General features: G+C 30.9%; 1 protein-coding gene across 4 annotated transcripts; it reads right to left on the reverse strand.

Annotated features, from left to right (window-relative positions):
• Positions 1-126: 126 nt before the first annotated feature.
• LOC146532649 (uncharacterized) lies at positions 127-22,043 on the reverse strand. 4 transcript variants are annotated; one of them, XM_085196136.1, is made up of 29 exons: positions 21,885-22,043; positions 21,111-21,259; positions 20,832-21,026; positions 20,113-20,202; positions 18,928-19,035; positions 17,905-18,123; positions 16,233-16,412; positions 15,752-15,907; positions 15,089-15,232; positions 14,059-14,684; positions 13,590-13,690; positions 12,422-12,570; positions 11,935-12,057; positions 11,202-11,304; positions 10,740-10,857; positions 10,364-10,462; positions 9,704-9,764; positions 8,435-8,560; positions 7,596-7,683; positions 5,312-5,415; positions 5,029-5,230; positions 3,710-3,947; positions 3,143-3,612; positions 2,879-2,997; positions 2,688-2,794; positions 2,489-2,585; positions 2,204-2,326; positions 1,832-2,003; positions 127-1,259 (listed from the first exon to the last, which is right to left on the reverse strand). In XM_085196136.1, the coding sequence occupies exons 2-29, from the start codon at positions 21,243-21,245 to the stop codon at positions 739-741; spliced, it is 4,974 nt and encodes a 1,657-aa protein (XP_085052262.1). In that variant the 5' UTR covers positions 21,246-21,259; positions 21,885-22,043; the 3' UTR covers positions 127-738. The 4 variants fall into 4 exon arrangements, with proteins under 4 accessions (XP_085052262.1, XP_085052263.1, XP_085052266.1 ...); XM_085196137.1 differs by lacking the exon at positions 20,113-20,202; XM_085196140.1 differs by lacking the exon at positions 18,928-19,035.
• Between the last annotated feature and the right edge of the window lie 678 nt (positions 22,044-22,721).

Consider the following 22,721-nt stretch of genomic DNA (forward strand, 5'->3'; position numbering starts at 1 on the left):
ACTGACGACCATTGCGCTTGACTGAATGATATATTTTCACTACTATGCTTTTTATTTAATGGCATAGTAATGTCAATTTCTTAATTATTAAACATTTCATTGTGTTAAAAATAAAAGGACATGCCATTTACCTTATTTAATATTTTTACCAACATAAGTCACTCTTTTAACATACCAAAGTCTCTACTTTCTGTTTTCTTCTTATTATTCTTAATACACTCATTCTTCTGTGGATATTTTCATTGTCATATTGGTTTGCTTAGCTAATCTAATGGAACTGACATGTGCCTATAAAACAGGCAAAGTAGAATTCGGATATCAGAAAGACCTTCAAGAACATTCATAATATACTTCCCAAGTATACTTTATATTCACATACTTTATGCATGTGCTATATAATATAATACAGTAGTGACAAACATTGATAAGGCAGTATTTAAATAAGTGTTCATTATTGATTTCATTTTATTTGTCTATAATCTTATGTATAAATAGAAAACTTCAATAGTGATAAAACAAAAAAAAATCATGTAGCTATTAAATTACTATCGTCTTGTATTTCTGGAAGCTATATAATACATTAACTTTAAAATTTTACATTATGTTTATAAAACAGATACAGTATTAAATACATGTAGTAAATAGAATTAACTAATATTTACAAGTCCTTGAAACAACTATACACGTTATTAAATTAATAATAATTTAACATATTGGATTAATGGACCAGCAACAGTGCTAACATTCATTTTTTTTTAACTTTTTATTTTCAGTCACTGCATCTTCTAGTTTGTTTATCCTCTTCATTTTAATGATTGTATTAGTGTCACTTTCACTAACATTTTGCCGAACACAATTCACACTGGAAACATTTTGATTATGTACACCATATTTTTTATCAGTTAAGGTTTTACTTTTATTTACTATAAAAGCATTACAACTGTCTTTGACCACATCAGTGCTGTGTACCTTGATAGGTATGAGAATATGATTTTCATTGTCACCTTTAGGTTTGATTTGCATCACAGATCTATTTTCACTGTCACTAGTGAGTCTTATCATCCTCTTTCTAACATGTATTGTATCAGATGTATCAACAAAACTTCTTTTTACTAATATTTCACCTGTTGATGTTTGTTTAACATAAATAGTAGGTCCTTCTCCATCTTTCATTTCACATTTTTGTATTTTGAAACTAGTAGTACCTTTGTCACCATCGGCACTGTCTTCTTGTTGTTCTTCTGTTTCAACCAATACACCTGTAAGTTTGACATTTCTATGAAAGTACTGCATACATTAAGTAGCAATAAAATATTACAATTTTGTTTCTAATAATAGTGACATTTTAAATGGAATATAACATTATAACATAAATTATTTACTGCTAAAGATGTAGGTTTGATAAATATAATAATTTTAAATTGCAATAATTGACACACACCTAAAATTTGACAGTCGTACCATTTATAAATGAACTATGAAAGTTCTCTTTGATGTGTCTTAAAAAGTTGTTCCAGGCTTGTTGAGGTTCAACATTTTCAGCCAGGTCCATTTTTTTCAATTTTTCTAATAAATGTTATATATAATCGAAAAAATTGGTGAAAAAAATATTAGATAATTTGTACACATTTAATTTATATACTTTTATCATCATTTCTTTGATTACTATTGTTATTACAATTGTTATTTGATTACTATTTTTGTAACTAGCTTGAAGGACATTTTATTAGTAAGAATAATAGTAGGATTTTATAACCAGAAATTATTTAATTTATAACAGAAAATTTTGAAAACTGTAATTGAAAAGTATAAAACTATTCATATATATTACCATTGCAAGTAGGAAATTTTATATCAGGTAAATGTAAATGCGAGTCTGGATTATATTTGTGCATCAATGTTTTCAATAAGTTGGATATTTCTTCTCGTTTCCGCGTCACAACAATTTCATCAAACCAATTTGCTAACTGTTTAATTGGCAGTATATAATCACAAATAGGATCCTGAAAATAATTAAAGTCGGTGATGAAAAACTATTCTTAATACACACATAATACACATACACATAATAAATAAATGAACATATCTAATATACATAACAAAGGGCCCGGCCGTCCCTGCCCTGTTAAGGAATATAAACAAATTAATTAATTCACAGACATACATAAACAAGAATAGAATATGTACATATAAGTAGAATTACCTTAAAGAAATGTTCAACATACTGCAATAAATACAATCCACAGTCTGTAAAATTATTCTGCTGTGGAATTTTAGGGCAGCATCCTTTTATGTTATCTCTATTAAAAATTTTGCTTTTTGAGATCTGCAAAAATTAATGACAAATGTATTTTCATATTAGAAGAACACTGCAAATGCTAAGTAATATTGATGCATATGAACCACAAAAAAACCCAAGATAATACTTTTCTTTAATTTTAGTATGCATTCATTATTATTGGTGGACTTTGTTTTAGCATTTAATTACCTTTGCCTGATATTCGCAGGTAAGGTAGTCCCGTAACGTCGCTACCACTCTCGACCGTGACGCCCCCGCTAACGAGTCGAATATTAATATACATGGTCTGAAATTTTGTATGACACATTAGTATTGATCAAATTATAATTGTAAATTATATTAAATCATTGCATATTGCATGATAATTTAAAGAAATATAGACACTTACTGCTTTATTGGATCATTCTTTTTGACTATAGGTACTTCTGGTTTTTTTTCAGGTTGTTTCTCTGCCTCCTCCTCATCTGAATCACACTGCATGTCTAAGTCACTTTCCTAAAAAAGTAAATAGTTTACATCCTATTTATTTTTATTTCTTTAGTTGATACAAAATAAAATGTAAATGGTACAATGTTTTACCTCAGCTTCCGCTTCATCTCTTTCACTAAGATTGTCTGAATCACAATTTAATGTAAGTTGTTCCTGTTTTGTCAAAGGTGTTATTGTCGTGCTACCTATTTGCATTGACGACCTCCTTTCTGAAACATTAAAAATATATCATGGAATGCAACTTTAGAAATAATTTGTTATTTATTATTTGTATATTAGAATAGATAAGAATTAGATAGATAAGAATCTTCTCTAATAAGAATCAAATATGTATGAAAAATTACATTAACAAACCTTTTTTCTTAGTTTCCTGGGGAACAACAGTTCTATTGTCAACCATACTTCTACATCCATCTAGGCTAGGATAACAAATAATAGCCACAAACCAGTGGCAATTTTCATTTATAGGAACTACAATGAAGTCTTTATCAAATATATTTACGTTTTTCGTCCAAGTTTTGACTCTGGCGTGCCGTTTTTGCGCGGGAGTTAAACTACTGTCCCATTCGTGGGGATTTGAACTCTTGTTCACTTTACTTGGTTTTGTTGTTAGTCTTTTGTAAAAAAATGTGCTAAATATATGAGTCTTCTGTCTCTGACTATCAGTTAAAATATCGTGAACTAAATGTTTTAAATAAAAATCAATAATAACATCATTTAAAAATTGATCCTGGGCTAGACACATGTAATCTTCAGTGTTTATGGGGATGCCTCCTTTGCCAGGGGGATATATCAATATTTGTCTTATTTCGGTAGGATTGGAACTGAAAATAAAGATATATTTTATTTTTATTAAAAATAAATTACATGGACACATCTTTGTTTTGTATATGGAAGGATGTTACATGATATATTTTTTACCTTTTGGTTCCGGTGGATATGGACGCACTCATTGACCTTGTCATTAATTTGGAAACATTATTGCTCTCTTTGGGGCAGGTTTTTACTAGAATTTCATTAGCTTCTTTTGTATTTAACTCATCTATTGATTTGTGAAATAGAGTTTTTAATGCTGCTTTTGTGTCATCTGTTATAATTTCGGGCAATAATGTTATCCTTTTGTATGGGTCTTCTTTCGACATAGGATCGTAGAATAATCCTAACAAACAATCAAATTATAAAATATTAATATTAACGAAATCAATTTTATATATTTAAAGTTTAATCCTAGATAACTAAACATTCGTCCGATCGACGACACAACTCTGGACGTAGATCGAGTGTATCTACTTCCGCGTGCCCCCAGAATCTGTCGCTTCTTTTACGTTCCTAATACTATTGCAGCAGCAGTGCGTTGAGTCACATGTTTGTGATTTTGCGGCAACTAGGACATATTACAGCCATCCCGTCGTCCACTCGACGAAAGTATGTATGTATACTCGTAGTATATATACATTGTATATGTTAGCCACATTTTTTAAGAATATTCTTAAATTTATACAGATTTTTCTTACTTATACATACTTCGTTCAACTACGATTATTGTTGGCAAAATAATTTTATTTTTATTCTATTGAAGTTTATTTATATATTTTGTATGTTTTTGGGTAAGTATTTAGTTTTATTATATTTTATTTCTATAATTTATATTAAATGTGTAACATTGTAAGAAATAAACAGAAACCCATAGTACGCGATTTCATCACATAATTAGGTCATCTTATGGAGTACTGGCTAAGATATCGATTACAGACCTGTGACTTTGAGGTGCAGTATCAAAGTCATGATATAGAATATTCTGGGTGACTCTTCTAATATAGAAGCCCCATATATCTTTCAGCACATGTGTGCAAAATCTGCTACCCGTGACCATCAAAGGCTTGATGAATGACCAGAACTCCATTGCATTAGGTGCAGACAAGCTATTTGCGGCCCTCATAATGTTTATATGTGCTGTCATTGTGCAAAATGATAACAACTCTTTTTTTTTTTCTTTTTTGTTTATTTTCTAAATAATATAACTTTCGTGTCTTGAAAGAAGTTACTAAATTAATCAAATAATATTGGTGATATTTGAGTCTTTAATTGAGTAGACTACTCAACAAATGTTTAGTTATTACATAACAGTGAATATAGTTTAGTTATCTAAGTTATCTAAGGTTAAGAACATCTTCTCACATGAAATATTTTAAAGAATGATTTATAATATATTCTTAAATGTAAATAAATAAAAAACAAACCTGATCCTTCCTCCATGTCCAAAGCTTTTCTAATGTAAACTGCACATTTGCTAAATGTATACAAAAAAATTACTGGAAGACCTTTACCAAAATGTACTAATACTTTAACTATTTCTTTTAGTTGAATTTGTAGGGCAACATCTCTTGACTCATTTTTTAATGATGGAGCAACAATTTTTACACCTTTTACTGATATGTGTACCTGTACAAAATAAATTAAGCAAATAAAAATTACAATCTTTATAAAATTTCATTTACATTATTGACAGGTAAAAAAACTTACTTTTTCTTTCGGTGTATATCTATATGAACCTATTCTGATCGTTCTACAATTTAGAAAAGCTTCAATGCATTGTAAAGCTGGGGAAATATCATCTCTGCTAGCTTCTGAAAGGACAAAATATATTCAATATCAATATAGAAGCCATCTGCCGAAGCAGTACAGAATATGTTAATGAGCTTGATAACAAAATATGGGAATTAATTACCCTCCCTCTGGTACAAAAAGGGCAAAATGGGATGTTGAGTTCCATACAACATCAAAAAAATTTTCATTGTGGATCAGTTACTCAATCAATGGTTATAAATCAAAAGAATGTTCATAAATATATTTTTTTTTAGTATAGATCAATAAAACAGCAACAAAAGTCTGCAAATTTGGATTTTGAAGCTAAGAAGAACTTAAGAAATAATAGAAATTGAATTGTTATTTCTGGTAGACAATGGGTAAAGAGTAACCTTTATTAATAAACACTATATGCAAATGATATATCTATTAAGTTCAATATCTTTTTATTCATTTAACATTATTATTTTTATTATTCTTAGGAACACTATAATAAAAGCGCATTGACGCTTAACTACTGTAACAATAAAATGCGGGTAACGTAGGGGCCCAATTTATTTTGATTTTATCATGATAAATTTTAATCAATCTTATTCACATGGGAGTTTCAGTGGATATGAAAACAAAAAATATTCGGTATGAAACAAGGTAAGTTGTGAGGGTACCGCACGCATTGATCGATTATTTATATTTGCAAATAAAAAACAAAGTTAAGTAACTTAATAGTTCAGAAAAGCAAAAACATTATATGAATGACAGTAAATACCTTTTACTGTAGTATTCATTTTTAATTTAGGCATTTCAAATAACACTTAAAACGCATTAAACACAAGGACCACCACCATGACACTTGACAGAAAGCTCCTCTTGTTTAAAGATTATATATGACGAGTTACTAGTGATGTCAACAACAATACAAAGTTATCGATATTAGATATCGATTTTAATAATCAGTAAGATTTATCATTTACCTCAATATGATTTTATTATTTGTGTTCTTTTGAAAAAGAACAAAACTAAATTATAATATAGTTGTCGTTAAAGAAAATAAAGGGACAACTTGAAAATTTATAGTATTTTTTAGTTTATTTTTTGTAATTAAAACGAAGTAATAATGGATGTAAAAAATCAATTAGTGCATAATTTGGGTAATTAATTCATATTTACATTTAAAATTAAGTAACTTCATATGGAACAAAGAAAGTGCCATAATAAAGGTTGTCTTAATATTTTTTTCACTGAGCAACATTGTCTCTGATGCCAGAAAATACCTGTGCAGTCAGTAAAACAATTTATAATAATAATTTGATTGTAATTTAATTAAATAAATAGTCAATAGTTATATCAAGTTACAAATTCTGTGATGATTTGATGGTGAGATTTTTTTATCTTCATCAGAAAAAACTTTATTATCTTGTTAGATTTAACAATAAATACATTTTTTATTTGCATTTTCCATATATTTTGAAAAACTAGTAAATTTTTAAAACTGTGAACAAGAAAGTATTTGTGTTCCGGTGTGAAAACATGTTATATCAAAAAAATAGAAACGCCTACACGAAAAAGTCTCACATTTTTTTAACATTAATATTTTAAGCTGCACTCTTGCAAGGTGCAGAGAGGGTCAAGACACACCATTCTCATTAAGACATTTCCGGTGCCCAAAATTCAAATTGTGGAGACATTGCATTGTTGGGTGTTTGGAAATAAAAATATATCATTTGTCTGAGTGAGAATCGAATCTACAACCTGTCGAGTTCACAATAGCACGTTTGAGGCCGTCACACCTGGCCTCTATCTATATCTATCTTAATTCTTATACTTTATAAAACAATTGAAAATATACGTCAAAAATAAAATAATTAAAATGAAATTATTTATTTTCTCCTACTCATAGAAGCAGTATGTAGAGAAAACACAGTATCACGATACTCCATGTGCAGAGTGGCAGAATTCAATGTAGTTTTTTTTCTTGTCGTAGTAAAGAAATTTAAATAATTATTTCATTCGTTTTCATTCAAACAAGTATCTGTATTATTGAATACAGAAGTTTTTTGTTAGAAAAAAATAATATTTTTGAGACACAATAAGGTATTTAGTTCCGCCACTCAACAGTTTTGAGTAAACAGTTGAAGAACCAAGTGTCTAAGCACTAGGTTTTTTCTGCCTGAAAAATAGAAAACTATATTACTCAAATTTTAGTAAAATGAAAAATCCTTACCATCTGCATTATCATTATCAACACCATCTGAACTGCTGCCCTCAATTTCACTCAATGAAGGTTCCTTTGTGTTGGCCATTTGTTCTAGCTATATACAAGAAAATATTTATTACTAATATGTTTTCATTTTTTTGACATAGTTATAACTGAAAAGATTTTTTCAGAAACTCTAGTCGTAAGACCTGCTGTAATTTTCAAATGAAAACATATTTTTATATTGGATACTGAATTTCTTAAGGAATAAGGCATCATGCTAATGTAGCATGAGAATATGTCATGTCCTACATAGAATTTTCAATTCCATTTGATCATTGGAGCAAAACACAAAAAACCAAAAAGTTATTAACGAATATTTACTTTAACGAAAAAAAATATTCTAAAAGTATTTTCTCTATGTTCTGATATTCCTAACAAGAACATTAGGTTCACTCTATGAAAAAACGAATCTGACAAGAGGAAGTGAAGATAGTGTTAAAAAATAATATTAACATTTTCAAAGTGTTATTAAATATTGAGGAAATAGAATATTCTTAAAAACAAACCAATGGCTTGACTCATGAAAATCGTTTGCCACTAAGCCATTTGTGCTTATTAAGCTACGTTGAAATTCTTATACGCTTTTATTTACTATACTCATATATCTCTAGCGACACTTTTACTTGCTACTACCCAAAGATAATTATTCAGAATTATCATTTGGCGTGAGGGAAGCACGGCTACGAGTTATATTTTTTATATGTCTTCTAAAAATGTTTTCATTCCGTGTTACAAGATTTTCTTACATTAATTGATAAATACAATTATAGATGTAGTACTAAAAGCATTTAAAAATTACTTACATGATTATTAAATATTGAACTATTTGAATCTTCTTCATCAGAACTTAAAGTCAATATGACTGGTTCCGGGTCAGGTTGTTTTCCTCTAGGTTTCCGTACTCTCGTCGGCTTTTTATCTTGAACAGCCTACAAAATGGCAAAAACAAGCGATGGTGTCTATGTTAGTTTCTTATAATAAAATAATTCGCTAGATTCAAAGGGTGCAGGACAGGACAGAGTGGCGAGTATTAAGGGAGGCCTATGTCCAGCAGTGGACTTTGAAAGGCTTTGAAATGGATGGATAATAAAATATAAAAAGAAATCAGCTTCACGCTATATCCCGCATAAAGCAGGGTAGACAGAGGAACCTAGTGTTAAGACACTCCGTTCCTCACTTTCCACCGAATATTTCGAGGCATTGAGTGTTGACACGTTATTACCTTTTTGGGCTCAACGCAAGGCTTTTGTGTTGGTGCCACAGCGAAGAAATGAAAATATTAATAAATATCAATCATTCAATAACAACCATCGCGTTGCAGTCATACCCTTACGCCCCTGCGCCAGGACGGCCTAACAAAATTAATATATCAATAAGTTTATTATCTTGAACTTTATAGTTGTTATATTCTTTCTCTGCATAGAAAATTTTTCGAATTAGACTAAGTGAATTATAAATCTATACATTTCGTTCATTCGAGTTCGTGTTGAGTTGCAAAACTCAACTGACCAGATTTATCAGACCAACTTAAATGTTTTGAATATGTTCATTTTCTAAAAAAATATATATTTTTTTGGGTTAAGACAAAAGTTTGTCTTTATAATCCTCTATTATAATATGCATATTACACTTTCTCTTGAATTACTGTCTTGTGGTGTAAACCACATTAAGATCACTTAGATTTTTCAAATATTTTTGCTTAGGTTTTTCAAAGTGCATCATACTTTGAAAAATCTAAGCGAAAATGTTTGAAACATTATCATTTTCTGAAAGAGAAATAAAGACAGATGTGGGCAGTCATATTTTTAAATAATTCAAAATAATAACGACTAACTGCAAATCCTACAATAACTTTATAGTACAAAATTATATATCATATTTTTTGGGTACACAGCATAAACATATCTCTTACAACATTATTTTTAATATTTTAAACATTCTACTAGATTTGTTTTTTGAAATAAGTGAATTCTAAATAAAGACTTGTAATGCAGTTTTTTAAAATCTAAGTGTATATCAGTCAAAGCGATTTGGTTATAAAGTTATAAATAATGAATTTAAAAAATACTTACATTTTTATTATTTAAAGTTTTCACTGTCTTTAATAAATTTAATTTAATAGTCTCAGGAGAACTGAAAAAAAAAGTTCATTTAGAGAAATATCATATACATTTTTATATTTTTTTTTATTTTCAGTTTTATGCTGTGTCTTTCATATAGGAGGGTAGGCATAGGGAACCTAGTATTAAACCACTCAAATTTTCGAGTTAGTATATGCTGACGGGCGAAACTTAACGCTGCCCTTTGATTTCTTACCAGATCGAGAAAGTTACAATTATTTATTCCTCCGAGTGGAAATCGTATCCCCGACATACTGGCGACCGGATCCCATAATCAGACTCTCATCAAACTACCCTTTAAATGTGTCCTTTCTAATAAAAAAAAGAATAATCGAACTTTGTTGTCAAGAATATCACGTCAACCAAGTTATTCGTCTATTTATTGCGCACATACTTAATGCAAATTTAGGACTTATATGATTTTCTCAAGGATAACATTTTGTGAAAAATTACCAAATCAAAATGGAACCACACAGGAAGCACCAGATTTCAAATAAAAAAAGAATCATCAAAATCGGTTTACCCAGACAAAAACTGTGAGGTAACAAAACTAAAAAAAATACAGTCGAATTATTAACCTCCTCCTTTTACAGAAGTCGGTTAAAAACTTACATTTGCTTATCTAGCGTTTTTTCGGGTTCCTTCTTCTTTTGTTCTACTTTTTTACTTGCAAGGACACTTTTTGGTTCTTCAGTAAACACTCTTTTACATCTGCATAACAAAATTAATATTAATAGATATACAAAAATAATAAACAGTCTTTATATACATATTGAGTGAAATGTTAAAAAAATCATAGGTAGGTTCTTATATTTACATTATACTTCAACTACTAAATATATTATTTGCCTCACGATTGATTCTCCACTTTCTATCCAATTTTCAAAATATTGAGTATTGCTACGGAACTCAACGCCGCGCTTTAATTAGAAATAGTGTACTGGTTTATTTATAAAGTGTAATAAAGATTAAATTAAATAATATATACCGTTCACATCTGCTAAAATCATAGCCAGTGTATCCACAGAATTTGCACACAGCCAACATGCCTTCAACGTAACGTGGCGGAGGTGAACGCTGCTCGGGGGACGACGGACTATTATTTACTGTAGACAGAAAATAATATCATATAATAATAAAAGAATCATATCATAATAAAAAAATATATATAAAAAGAATGAGGCCGGTGGCTGAAGACGTGTGACGGTTGCAGGTTCGATTCTAAGGAATGAAAAATTTAATATTTTCATATTCTCCGCCACACATCATGCAATGCCGGGATAATTTATACACTTCCCTCTCCATATGTTTTTATTTAAAGTATCCCGCATGTAGCAGGGTAGGCAGAGGGAGCATATTGATCAGACATTTGATTAAAGCTAAAATTCAAAAATCACCCAGTTTACTTTATTTTTTATTTAAGAAATATATAAACAACACAACAACATACCATTTTCAGGGCAGGGCCCTTTTTCAGGAGTTGATATTTCACTATTTGGTGTTTGTGGTAATACACTTGGGGAGTTTCTATTATTAATTTCTCTAACTAGCATCTGTAAAACAATTATTTTTAGATTTTAGTGTACAAAAATAATGATCTATATCAACTAACATAGAAGCTCCTAATTAGGATTAAAGTCAATTAAGTTCAATTCCGTATTTTTTAGCCAAGAGCTTCACGCTGTATCTCGCGTATAGCAGGATAGACAGAGGGAACCTAATGTTAAAACACCCTTTCAAAACATTGCGTGTTGAGTGTGGACCTCTACGCTGAGCGTTGTCTTATGTCAGAGGAAGGAAATGACAATAATAAATTTTCAAGAGTGGGAATCGAACCCATAAGTCGCATTTAAAGACAGGACGCTATACCGCTGCGCCACAGCCGTATCGATTTACGAAGAACAAAAATTTATTATTTTGCTTGTCTTATTTAGTATCAGGCTTATCCCGAGTTTAACGGGATTAGAAATAATATACATATAATGAATATAGATAGTAAGAATGAGACCAAGTCCATTGTTTACTTTTAGATGATCCCAAGTCTGCTCTTTATCTTACCTGATCAAGGAAATAAAAATAGTGTAAATGTAAACATTCATTGCGTGTTTAATGAATAAGATACTTCCTGACAGCATCAAAAAGGCGTCAAAAAATCTGTAATAAATAAATAAATATATACTCACTGGATGATTTTCTAACATATCCTCAATTCTAGTGGTTGAGCCTACAGATACAAAGTAATCTATTTCACTATTAGTATTTTGCATACATTGTATATTAGTATCATTCGTAAAAGGAACATTAACCTGTAACAAACATAGGAGATTAACAAATATATGATACATTTATAAAATATTAGTTGTTTATTAAATTGTCAGACTTTAAATAACCAGCAATCACATATTAAATGCATTTCTATAGTATAATTCCTTTTTTATTAAATTATTATTTGTATTTCCTTACTTAATTGGTGTGCAAGTTTTCAGTTTCTTGGTGTCCATGCTGTATAGAGTAGAATTCAGAGGAAACCTAGTGTGAAGACACTCTGTTTTCCTTTTTCCGCCTAATTTTTGTGATGCAACTCAACGCTGTGCCTTGCCTCATGACTACGTTACCTTATATGCTGCGTTACGACGGCCGTATACAAGTGTAATTTAAAAAACTACATACCTGTTCTAAAACTTCTTGAAGTGTACAACTTTCTTTAGGTAATGTAAAAGTAATGAGTCTTTGTTCTCCATTTTGTAAGAAAATTAACATTTTGGCTGATTGCGGTTCAGGTGTTTGTTCCGATGGACCACTTAATGCCTCATTGTTTTCTACAACATAAAATATGGAATTTTTAATTTCATCTTTATCCCGCAAATAGTAGTAAAACAAGATTAAGCTCAGTGTTCGGACACTGCACTCCCCATTTTCTGCCCAATTTTCAAACCATTGCGTGTTAAGTGGCGGAGCTCAACGCTTCGCTTTGCCTTGTTACCAGAATGAGGATATGAAATGCTTAGACGATGTGCATAGCGTGACGACGGCCTCAGGAATATAGAATACTAGCGGCCCTCCCGCGGCTTCGCCTGCGTGAACTACGTTATTTTCTGTCTCCATGAGTACCTACGTCCTATAAGTGACGTCCATGCAAAATTTGACACTCCTAGCATTTGTAGTAACGAAGTTTCATACAAACTTTCGACCCCAAAACAACCCCTTAGAAATCGAATATTGTAAATTCCCGTCTTAGCGAGCACCTACGACTTATAAGTAACTCCTATGCAAAATTTGACACTCCTAGCATTTGTAGTAACGAAGTTTCATACAAACTTTCGACCCCAAAACAACCCCTTAGAAATCGAATATTGTAAATTCCCGTCTTAGCGAGCACCTACGACTTATAAGTAACTCCTATGCAAAATTTGAGATTCCTAGCACTTGTAGTTTCTGAGATTTCGTGATGAGTGAGTGACCTTTCGATTTTATATATATAGATAAGAGCAAATATTTTTATATAGTCAATTCACCATTTTGAAACCTTATGTAACTATATTTTTAATATTAAATAAGATATTTTTGTAATATTCTGTTTTAGTTACAATATTTAAAAAAATATTTTTTGTTGTATTATAACTTTTTTAATGAAGTAATTTCGGATAAAGTAATTTATATATATAAAAAATATAGTGACAATAATAATATATTTTAAGGATATTTAATATACATTGAGGATTTAAGTATCATAATAATTAATATGAATCTTCTTCCCGGCATTAATATGAGTAAGCTATTATAATACTGTTTTATTTTACCGTTTTTTAAAAGCCTATTTCATTAAAAATGTACGAACCAAGAAGATGATTAGACTGTTGCTGAGTTTGCATTGGATGAACTCTTTGAACAGGTCTTTGCTGTTCTTTACTTCTTACTAATGTTTGACGTCCACTATCCCTGCAATAAACAAAATAGGTTATAATATATACTTTTATTTTCATATAATATAAATTGATGAAATAAGAATAAGTGACTTATAAAAAAAAATGCAATTTGTGGAATATAACAAAAAATTAGAATGATTAGTTTTTTCTCCAAATCGGAGGTAATAATTATGACGAGTTGGAACATTTTTCCACTAGTTATGCAAGCTAGTTTTTAGATAAAATCGATACGATACTGTTTTAGTTGTAGCATTTTTATAGGCTATAGGTAGGCTATGATTGTTATGACCAATTTTATTTTTAATGATCTTTAATAGTAAGTGTAGACACTTTACACAGGACAGACGATATTTTACGAAATTCAATATTAGTAAAACTTGCCTTGATTGTTGTTGTTGCTGTTGCGTCAACACACGCGACGAATGTATTCTTCTGTATTCCGCAAGCGACATTCTCTGACCGTTCGGCAAAGAAACGAACTGTCTTTCCTCTTCTGGATTTTCTGGCTCCATTAATAATTGACTTATAGTTTGCGGCTGTTGCAAATGAGAATGCTCGAACGACAGTTGTTGTTGGAAGCCATGTTGAGGATTAAAATTAATTTGATGAGGTTGATTTATATTCTGATTAGTAGGAAGACCTGTGTTCTGTCTTAGGTTTGGCGGCGATTGAAACTGTTGTGGTTGACTTTGATTGTCTGTTACAGGATTTTTTTGGACTATCACCGCTTTTATGCTTTCTTCAAGATCGTCCATATCGTTTGCGTTGTTTGGTTGAACTGTTACTTTCTTTACTTGTTGTTGAACTTGTTGTGGGTGCGGGGAAACTCTATGTGGTGTCGAATTAATATTTTGTTGAGGTAGAGGTCCGTTTTGGTTTGTTTGTACAGTGTGGTGTTGCGTAAGTGTGGTCTGCAATGTCTGCGTCACTATTGTCCCTTGCGGCGTTATTATACGTGCGGATTGCTGTGATGGAGATTGATTTTGTTGGTTTATGAGAATTTGTTGCTGAAAAAGTAAAAAAAGAATGATTTAGTCATTTATTGCTACATCTTCTTAAATTCCTTTTAGCTTTTTTTTTATCTTCATGCTGTATCTCGCATATGGTAGGGTAGGCAGAGGGAACCTAGTGTTAAGACACATTCAATAAAACTCAAGGCATTGCGTGTTGAGTGGCGGAACTCAACGCCGTGGTTTGCCTTGTTATCATAGCGAAGAAATGAAAATATTAAATTCCCTTGAGTAGGACTTGAACCCACAATCGTCACGGTTATAGCAATGGCAATCCACAATGGCCTCATCTAACAGATACTGACGAAATCGATGAACTATTCTTTTATAATTGTGTCAATATCTGAAATGTTACATCCGGCACATACCTGGCGTAAAGCTAAAAAAATACCATTGCACACCTGTTGATTTGTTAGTTTCAATTGATTAAGTTGCTGAATTTGTTGAGGATGGTTTAATACATGTTGTGCTAATTGATGTTGTTGATGTTGTTGTTGCTGTGGCATGTGTTGTTGTTGCTGCTGTTGTTGTTGTTGTTGATTTGCCTGAACAAAAAAGTTAAGAAATTAGGTAGTGCCGAAGTTATTTAATGTGTATAAAAATGTCGAGAACCGCAAAATCTATAAAATTATTGTAAATTAAATAATTTAAAATATAATAAAATTTACAATAATATAACAAATTTTACATTTATGAATGTATATTTCCATATTTTCAACCCGCACCCGCGCCTTTAGTGGCCATACCACAACCAACCGCAATCTGTAGTATATAGCACGTAAAAATAAATGACCTGTAGCAATAGCGTCCATTGTACAAGCTTATATCGCATAACTTTTTCTTGTATTGGTTATTTTTTAATTTCACGCTGTACACCACATACAGCAGGGTACTCAGAGGCATCCTATCGTTAAAACACTGTTCCAGGCTCTCCTCTAATTTTTTGAGACATTGCTCGTTGAGTGGTGTAATTAAACGCCGCGCTTTGTCTAGGTATTAGAGTGAGAAAATAATAATAATTAAATTACCTGGGTGAGCTTTTTAATTAATTAAAAATAAATTACCTGAAGCAACGGCGTTCGAGATCTGGGTGGGCGAGGCTGCGCGTGCGCCGCGTGTGGGTTGAGCACACGCGGGGAGCCGGGCCGCGTAGCGCGCGCTCTGACCACGCCCGCACCATTAGTGGCCATACAACGAGCACTAGATGGAGTCTGTGGGGTCTGAATGAGGGAAATATTACATTATTATATTACCAGCGAAAATTGTTAAATTTCTGGCGTCAATTAATTAACTACACAATTATTTAATTTCTTCTAATAGTATTTTAATTTCAAAGAAAATATATCTATACATTAAACCTTAAGTTAAAGCCAATTCAATAAACTTATTGTAGCTATTTTGTAGCAAAAAATACTTTATATGTTAGAATTAAATGTTTTTTTTTATAACTAATAAATAATAATTATATATAAAACAATAATAAATATGTAATAAAAACTATAAACTAAAACTATATAATATAAATGCAATGTATAAAGTACTTACTTGTTGTATTTGCGGGTTAAGGAGTCTAGGAGTGACTTGTAAAGGCGAAGTGGGCATTGGGCTTCTCATAGCCGGACGACGAGGTCGCACTTGTCGGGGGGTCCGTACTAACGTCACTCCGCTTGGATTGTTCAGCGCTTGGTTTAATAATCTGGGTGGAGCTGGGCGGGTTGGTGTTCCCTGAAAATAATGTAAATTTAATTTTAATTGTACGCTTAAACTACGACAGAAACTCAGAAATAAATGTTAAATATTAATGTCTCTATTGTTTAAGATTGTACAGATGTGAGTAAGCGGAAATTATGAGATGTTCACACGCAAACGTAAAACTCATTTTGTATATTCAGTGCGATGTATTAAAAATGTACAAAACTTGTAGCTGATTATAATGAAGAATAGTGTATGTTTTTTTTCCTTACATTTTATACAGTAAGCAACATGGAAATAACTATAGTATATCTCGCATTTGCCTAGGTAAGCAAAGAACCTAAAACAGGCATTAAGATATTTTACAGATGGCATGTTGGATGATGAAAGTGAGCACTGCACTTTTATCTAGAAGATAGATAAAATGAATGGTTTGAAAACGAATACATTTCACTTGTACTCGTAAATATAAATACTGCACCTGAATGTAATAGTTGTATTTTTGTAATATCACAGATAAATACTAGATTGTTAAGACTGTCCTGCTGTATTTTCTTAGAATCATAAGTCTACGCGTTCAGGACGTGAGATAAGTCATTACTGTATATAATGGTTATAAATAAAATTTCTACAAGGGAACATGTTTATTTCCACTATATGTGTCAAAAAGTAACCTTATGCTGTTTCTTGCATAGCAAGATGGGCAGCATGGGCTTTTGTAGAGTTATTATCTGGGGGATCTGGTCTTTAGCTTTGCACAGATATGTTCGTGTAAATGTTTTTTTACTTTTCGAGGTAATTTTTTAAATAAAAATCAAAATTAAATCGGCTTCACGCTGTATCCCGCACACAGCAGCCTGCCTCTTTTGCCTCGACACCAGACGGAAGAAATGGAAATATAAACGTAAATAAATATTTCACTTCCTCGAGTAGGGATCGAACCCACAACCGTCACGTTACAGTCATACTCTTGTGCCGCTGCGGTACGACGGCTTAGGTAATTTTTTGTTACTAAAATTTCTTGGGTGGGCACCGGGCTATTTTGTGGCACGGACCACCCGGCCCCCCTCCTCCTACGCCCATGATGGGCAGAGGGACCCAATATTTAGACACTCCATTCCCCATGCGTGGCGGAACTCAACGCCACGCTTCGTCTTCAAGAGCGTAGGAATATAATAATAATTTAAAGATAATCATTCCACTGTGTGGACCCACCCATTGAACCCACAATTATCGCGTTAACAGTCAGATATCTTCTTATTGCGCCATCTAGAGTTACAAATAATGACACAATGGTTACAATTTAAGTGTTAAAAAATTACGTCCGTTTTGAGTGACATTAGGTATTGGAGGGTGGAAAATCTTCTCAGTTTCAAAAATCTATTAGAATAAAAAATGTTTTGAATTAAAAATAAAATATATAGAAATCATGTAAATAACAGGTCAATAATCTAAACATAAAGGTTAAGTAAAGTATGTTTTCTTATGAGCAAATATACTAGTTTAATATAGAGAAAAAACTTACAGCTTGATTTACATAAGCAGTGTGCATCACTATCTGGTGTTGTATCTGCTGCGGCTGTATCTGCTGGGACTGTAAATGTTGGTGTTGTTGTTGTATCTGGTGTTGTAGTTGTTGTTGCTGTAATTGTTGCAAGTGGATCTGTTGTTGATGATGCTGCAAGTGCTGCATGAGTTGCGGTGACGCGCGGGACATCTGTTGTGGTTGTTGCTGTTGTGGCGGCTGAAAGCATTAATTAGCCAACTAAGAACATTACATTTATTTAAAAATATAAAGAATAGCAGATAGAAAAAATAACCCTGTTTATTTCTTTATGGTCCTTAAATTAATCACAATCATAATATTACAGAGAAGGCCTCATGGTGCAGTGAAACAATGTCTGAATGCAAATGCGATAATTTTGAGTTCAAATCCCATTCAAACCAATGAATTATTTACATTTCCATACTACGATAAAATGATAATGTCTTAGGAATCTAAGCCCCGAATGGGCAGAATGTGGAGAAATATTTATCTTTATCTATCCAGGTATATATAGAATGAAATGTATTTTTTTTAAATGCAATTATTCCAACACCTTCGTTTTGATTAATATAAATAAAAACAATAATTTGTCTCTAGATTATCTGTCTATTGTCTAAACTATAAATAGATGATAAATGAACTAAGTAAGTGAAAGCATAAAAGCAATGATTTAAATCAGTATTCAAAGCTAAATGATATTTACAAGGAACTTGAAGTGTCAATACTAAAGTAAACAACCAACTGCTTTTAATGTTAGCCGAATACCAACCAATTTTATGAAGAATTTTATTTCCACATATATAGAGGGAAGAAGAAACCTAGTGTTGAAGACACTCTGTTTCTCACACATCGGGAAATTTTCGAGACTTGTGTTCGAGACACGTGTTGAGTATGGTACTCAATGTCGCACTTGGTGTTGTTACCAGAGCGAGATTAAAATATAAAATAATACATTCTCCCAAGCGAAAATCGAGCCCACAACACAATGAAATAAAAACTAACAGTTTGAGGTGGTCCATGTTGCGCAGGTGAAGGTGGAGGCTGAGGCGGCGGCTGTTGCGCGGGATGTATCACAGTCGGCTGAGACAATACATGTGCAGGGCTCACCAACTATAGAATTTCACATTTCTAAGATATAATGTTACAACAGACAAAACATGTGACGATATAATAAGAAAATATGTTTAGGAATCACTGGACTTTAGTTTTAAGTAACAATTTTCAATTATTAAGAATAAATTTAAAAAATATGATCACAATAACAACAAAGATGATGTTGAGCTGATAGTTAACAATTATTATAGTAAGATTTTCTTGAGTATTTTTGGGAAAGTAAATTCTAGTATAAATATATGGTTTTAAGTTAATAATAAAAGTTGCACTTAATAGTGAATCATTTAGAATTTTTATTTTATATATGATATTTTATACAATATTAAGTATAATAAATCAAAATTTAGTAGGGTGTTTTAAAGGCCATCACCTAGTTTAGTTTATTAATTAAAAATATTTTTTTATTAACAAAGTATGTTTTTTATGAAGACTTGTTAGTAAGCAGCATGTTTATTTTAAGTGACAAAAATGATTCTGAACTAAGTAATAAGATCATGAAAATTTAATTATATTAAGAAAAATTAGAAAAAAAAAGAGTAAGAGCTGTAAATAACTTCTTATAAATTTTAAAATATAACATTCAATTCAATGTATTACAATCATTCATTACAAACATATCTTAGTTACCAGGAAATGCTTTAAAGAATTAAATAAACTAAGAGCCTTTTAATATTTTTTATAATAAGCATCATAAATTTTAAACATATTTTAAATTATTTTGATGACAGAATTGAAGGAAGTCATACAAATCATCAATAAGTAGATATCAAGTTTGTTATTTAATTTAAAGTCTCTTGAATAACAATGATGCTTTCATTTATTTATTAACTTTTTCTATTTGTTTTATCATATTACCATCTTTATTTTTTTAAATATACTATGTTCTGGGGGGCCATTCTTAATTGTTAAAATAATCATCTACATATAAAAGCAGATTTATATACAGCAAATAATAAAATCCAATATCAACTTATAGAATGAAACTGAAAAGTGAACATAAAATGTCTTAGCATGCGTAGAGCAAATGTCATGTTATATACAATTCAAGACATTTATTCTAATCAAGAGACATACATGTTGAGGCCGTTGTGATGCATCAATGATCTGGTGAGCCTGTTGTAGCGCAACTTGTGCATCCATAGGCAAATCAGATGTGTAGTACACCTACAAATAAAGTTGTTTTCTTTTTGTTTTATAACTTAATGCCGTATCCCACATTTAGCAGAGATGGCAGCGAGAATCTAGAGTTAAGACACTCAGTTCCACACTTTCTGCACAGATTTTGAGATATTTAATGAGTGACAATTTCAAGTCCATTCTTTGTCTTGTTACCAGAGTGTGAAAAAAATAACTTGTTTTCCTTTGTGGAAATTGAACAACTGTGACACTTACAGTTGGAAACTATGCTGCTGAGGCATGATGGCCCATAAGTTATACACAAATAAAGTTAGTTGTTATAAGTAATGCTTTTATGTAATTTTCTTATTTTATGCCTTTTTTCAAGTTTCCTTTTTTTAAGCTAATAAAAAAATGTTTAAAAATATGATAATAAAATTCAAATAATGTTTCATAAACATATGATAAATACATTCATATCCTGCTATAGGAATTATATATTAAAATAAAAAAATATACATACTTACCATAGAGAAGTAATATAAGTGGAGCCTATATCTAAATATTTAAAGGTATTTTGAGTCTTCTGTTTAATATTAATTTTATATACAGTTGGGATGGGCAAAGACATTTAATCTACAATAATATTGTATAACAGACAAAACAATTCCTTTTACCTGATGTCTATGTAAAGCTTGTTGTTGTTGGTGTTGCTGCTGCTGTTGAAAGTCAGTTCTAGGTTGTTGGGAAGGCGGCTCATGACGAATAATGTATTGCTGTTGATATTGTAAACCATCACCCACTACTAGCTGGGGTTGAACACCATCACTTACAATTATATCACTAGGTTGTTCAGCTTGTTGCACTACCACCTTAACATTTAAAAAGACATATTTTAACTAGTTCATCTCTTTTGTCATAAATCTATTATGTAATTAATACATTAATTATACCACCTGCTGTTGTGGATATTGCTGATCATCTTGATTGACTATTATTCCATCGGAACATATTAAATTGGGGCAATATCTTTGTAAATCTTCTAGAGTTAATGATTGTCCTTGCCCAACTATTTGGTAATATTGAGCCATTGCAAGGTATTAGCCTGAATGGTAAAAAATATATATCCTTAGTTACAAACACTATACATAATTTATTTAATTAAAATTATAGTCTATGCACCCAAATCATATTTGGTTGTAGATCATTCAACAGTAACAACAGTTATAGTCACAGTTATTATAAATAAATATTAATTCTGAAATGCAAGTACTGTTATATATTTTGATTTTTGTGTTATATTACGAAACTTAGAGGTACGCCCTAGACTCATATTTACAAAATGTAGTTACATCAACGATTTGAAATTAATAAGAAATATATTTAAAAAATCGAGCCAAAATTCAGTTTGGACTAACAATTATTCCTTTGACAGATATATTGTACACTAGTGCACCCATTACGTACAACAACAGCAGCAATGACTTCGTGGATCAAGTGAGTACTCAACTATGGCGACCACATTAAACAATCACTTCACAAGCACTATATCTTTCACTACATAACAAATATTTCTTTATCTTCTTGTAAAGACAGAATAACATAATAAAGAGTTCGAAATCGTTTAAAGGAGCTAAACGAAATGGCTTCGATCTTTTTGGTCGAACCTAAATACTCTTTTACTGCATATATTACAGTTGGCTTGTTAAATTTATTGAACTAAACCTTACCAATATTTACTATCGACATTTTAAATGCCATATATATACTGAAAACAGTAAGTTTAAGCATCAAAATGCAGACATTTTAACTCAAACGCCAAATCTAGAAGCAATTTACATTATGGCGTGTGTGTCATTTTTTACAAATTTATTTTTTTTCGTATTTGACTAATGTTGCCTTACTACTGGACATCAATATAATTTTACTAAACAAAAAAAAATATCGTAAGACTGCATTAACAATAATATTTTTATTAACAATGTGTCCTGTGTGGTAATCTTAAGTATAAATTATAAAATATTATTTAAATTTATTTATACCTTTATTATACTGCTAGTTATGTGTTGTCTAGTCTAAGAATTATAATAAATATTATATTATAATTATAATATATTATTTTTAGTTGCAAAAAATCAAATTACTGATTTTTATAGCATTATATATCAATTGACATGCATAGAATCAGTTTAACACCTTATATTGCATTTTAATAATGCTCCCGACACTAAATAGAAAACAATCTACATTGAAGTATGCCGATGGTGGTTTTACATTTACCACGCAGTAAAGTGTTTAAGAAATAAAATTAAGTATCTTAGGTTTCTATGTAATTTATTATAAATTGCACTTAGCTTAAATTGTTCAAATCAAAGTCTTATAATAACTTAATCATAATAACAGTCATAGGATTTATTTGCATTTAAATTATTTTCAGCTATATGAGATCACAAAATATGAAGCTTACAATGTCAAGCCTAACAACAGTTTTTATAAACATCTTCTTTTCGTGTCTATACAGAAGATCTCGTTTCTATCAACCCATATTACGTGTCTATTCACTTCGC

The sequence above is a fragment of the Heliconius melpomene genome, chromosome 13 (genome assembly GCF_056956725.1).
Source record: "Heliconius melpomene rosina isolate 202511_hmr_F chromosome 13, ASM5695672v1, whole genome shotgun sequence".
NCBI lineage: Eukaryota > Metazoa > Arthropoda > Insecta > Lepidoptera > Nymphalidae > Heliconius > Heliconius melpomene.

What these genes read in the sequence shown, in the direction of transcription:
- LOC146532649 (XM_085196136.1), bottom strand. Translation starts at nt 21,245, where the DNA reads ATGGCTCAATATTACCAAATAGTTGGGCAAGGACAATCATTAACTCTA. An exon ending in TTCAAGAAGTTTTAGAACAG is followed by an intron (nt 12,058 to 12,421) that starts GTATGTAGTTTT and finishes TGTTTGTTACAG; the next exon opens with GTTAATGTTCCTTTTACGAA. An exon ending in GGACATGGAGGAAGGATCAG is followed by an intron (nt 3,948 to 5,028) that starts GTTTGTTTTTTA and finishes ATTGTTTGTTAG; the next exon opens with GATTATTCTACGATCCTATG.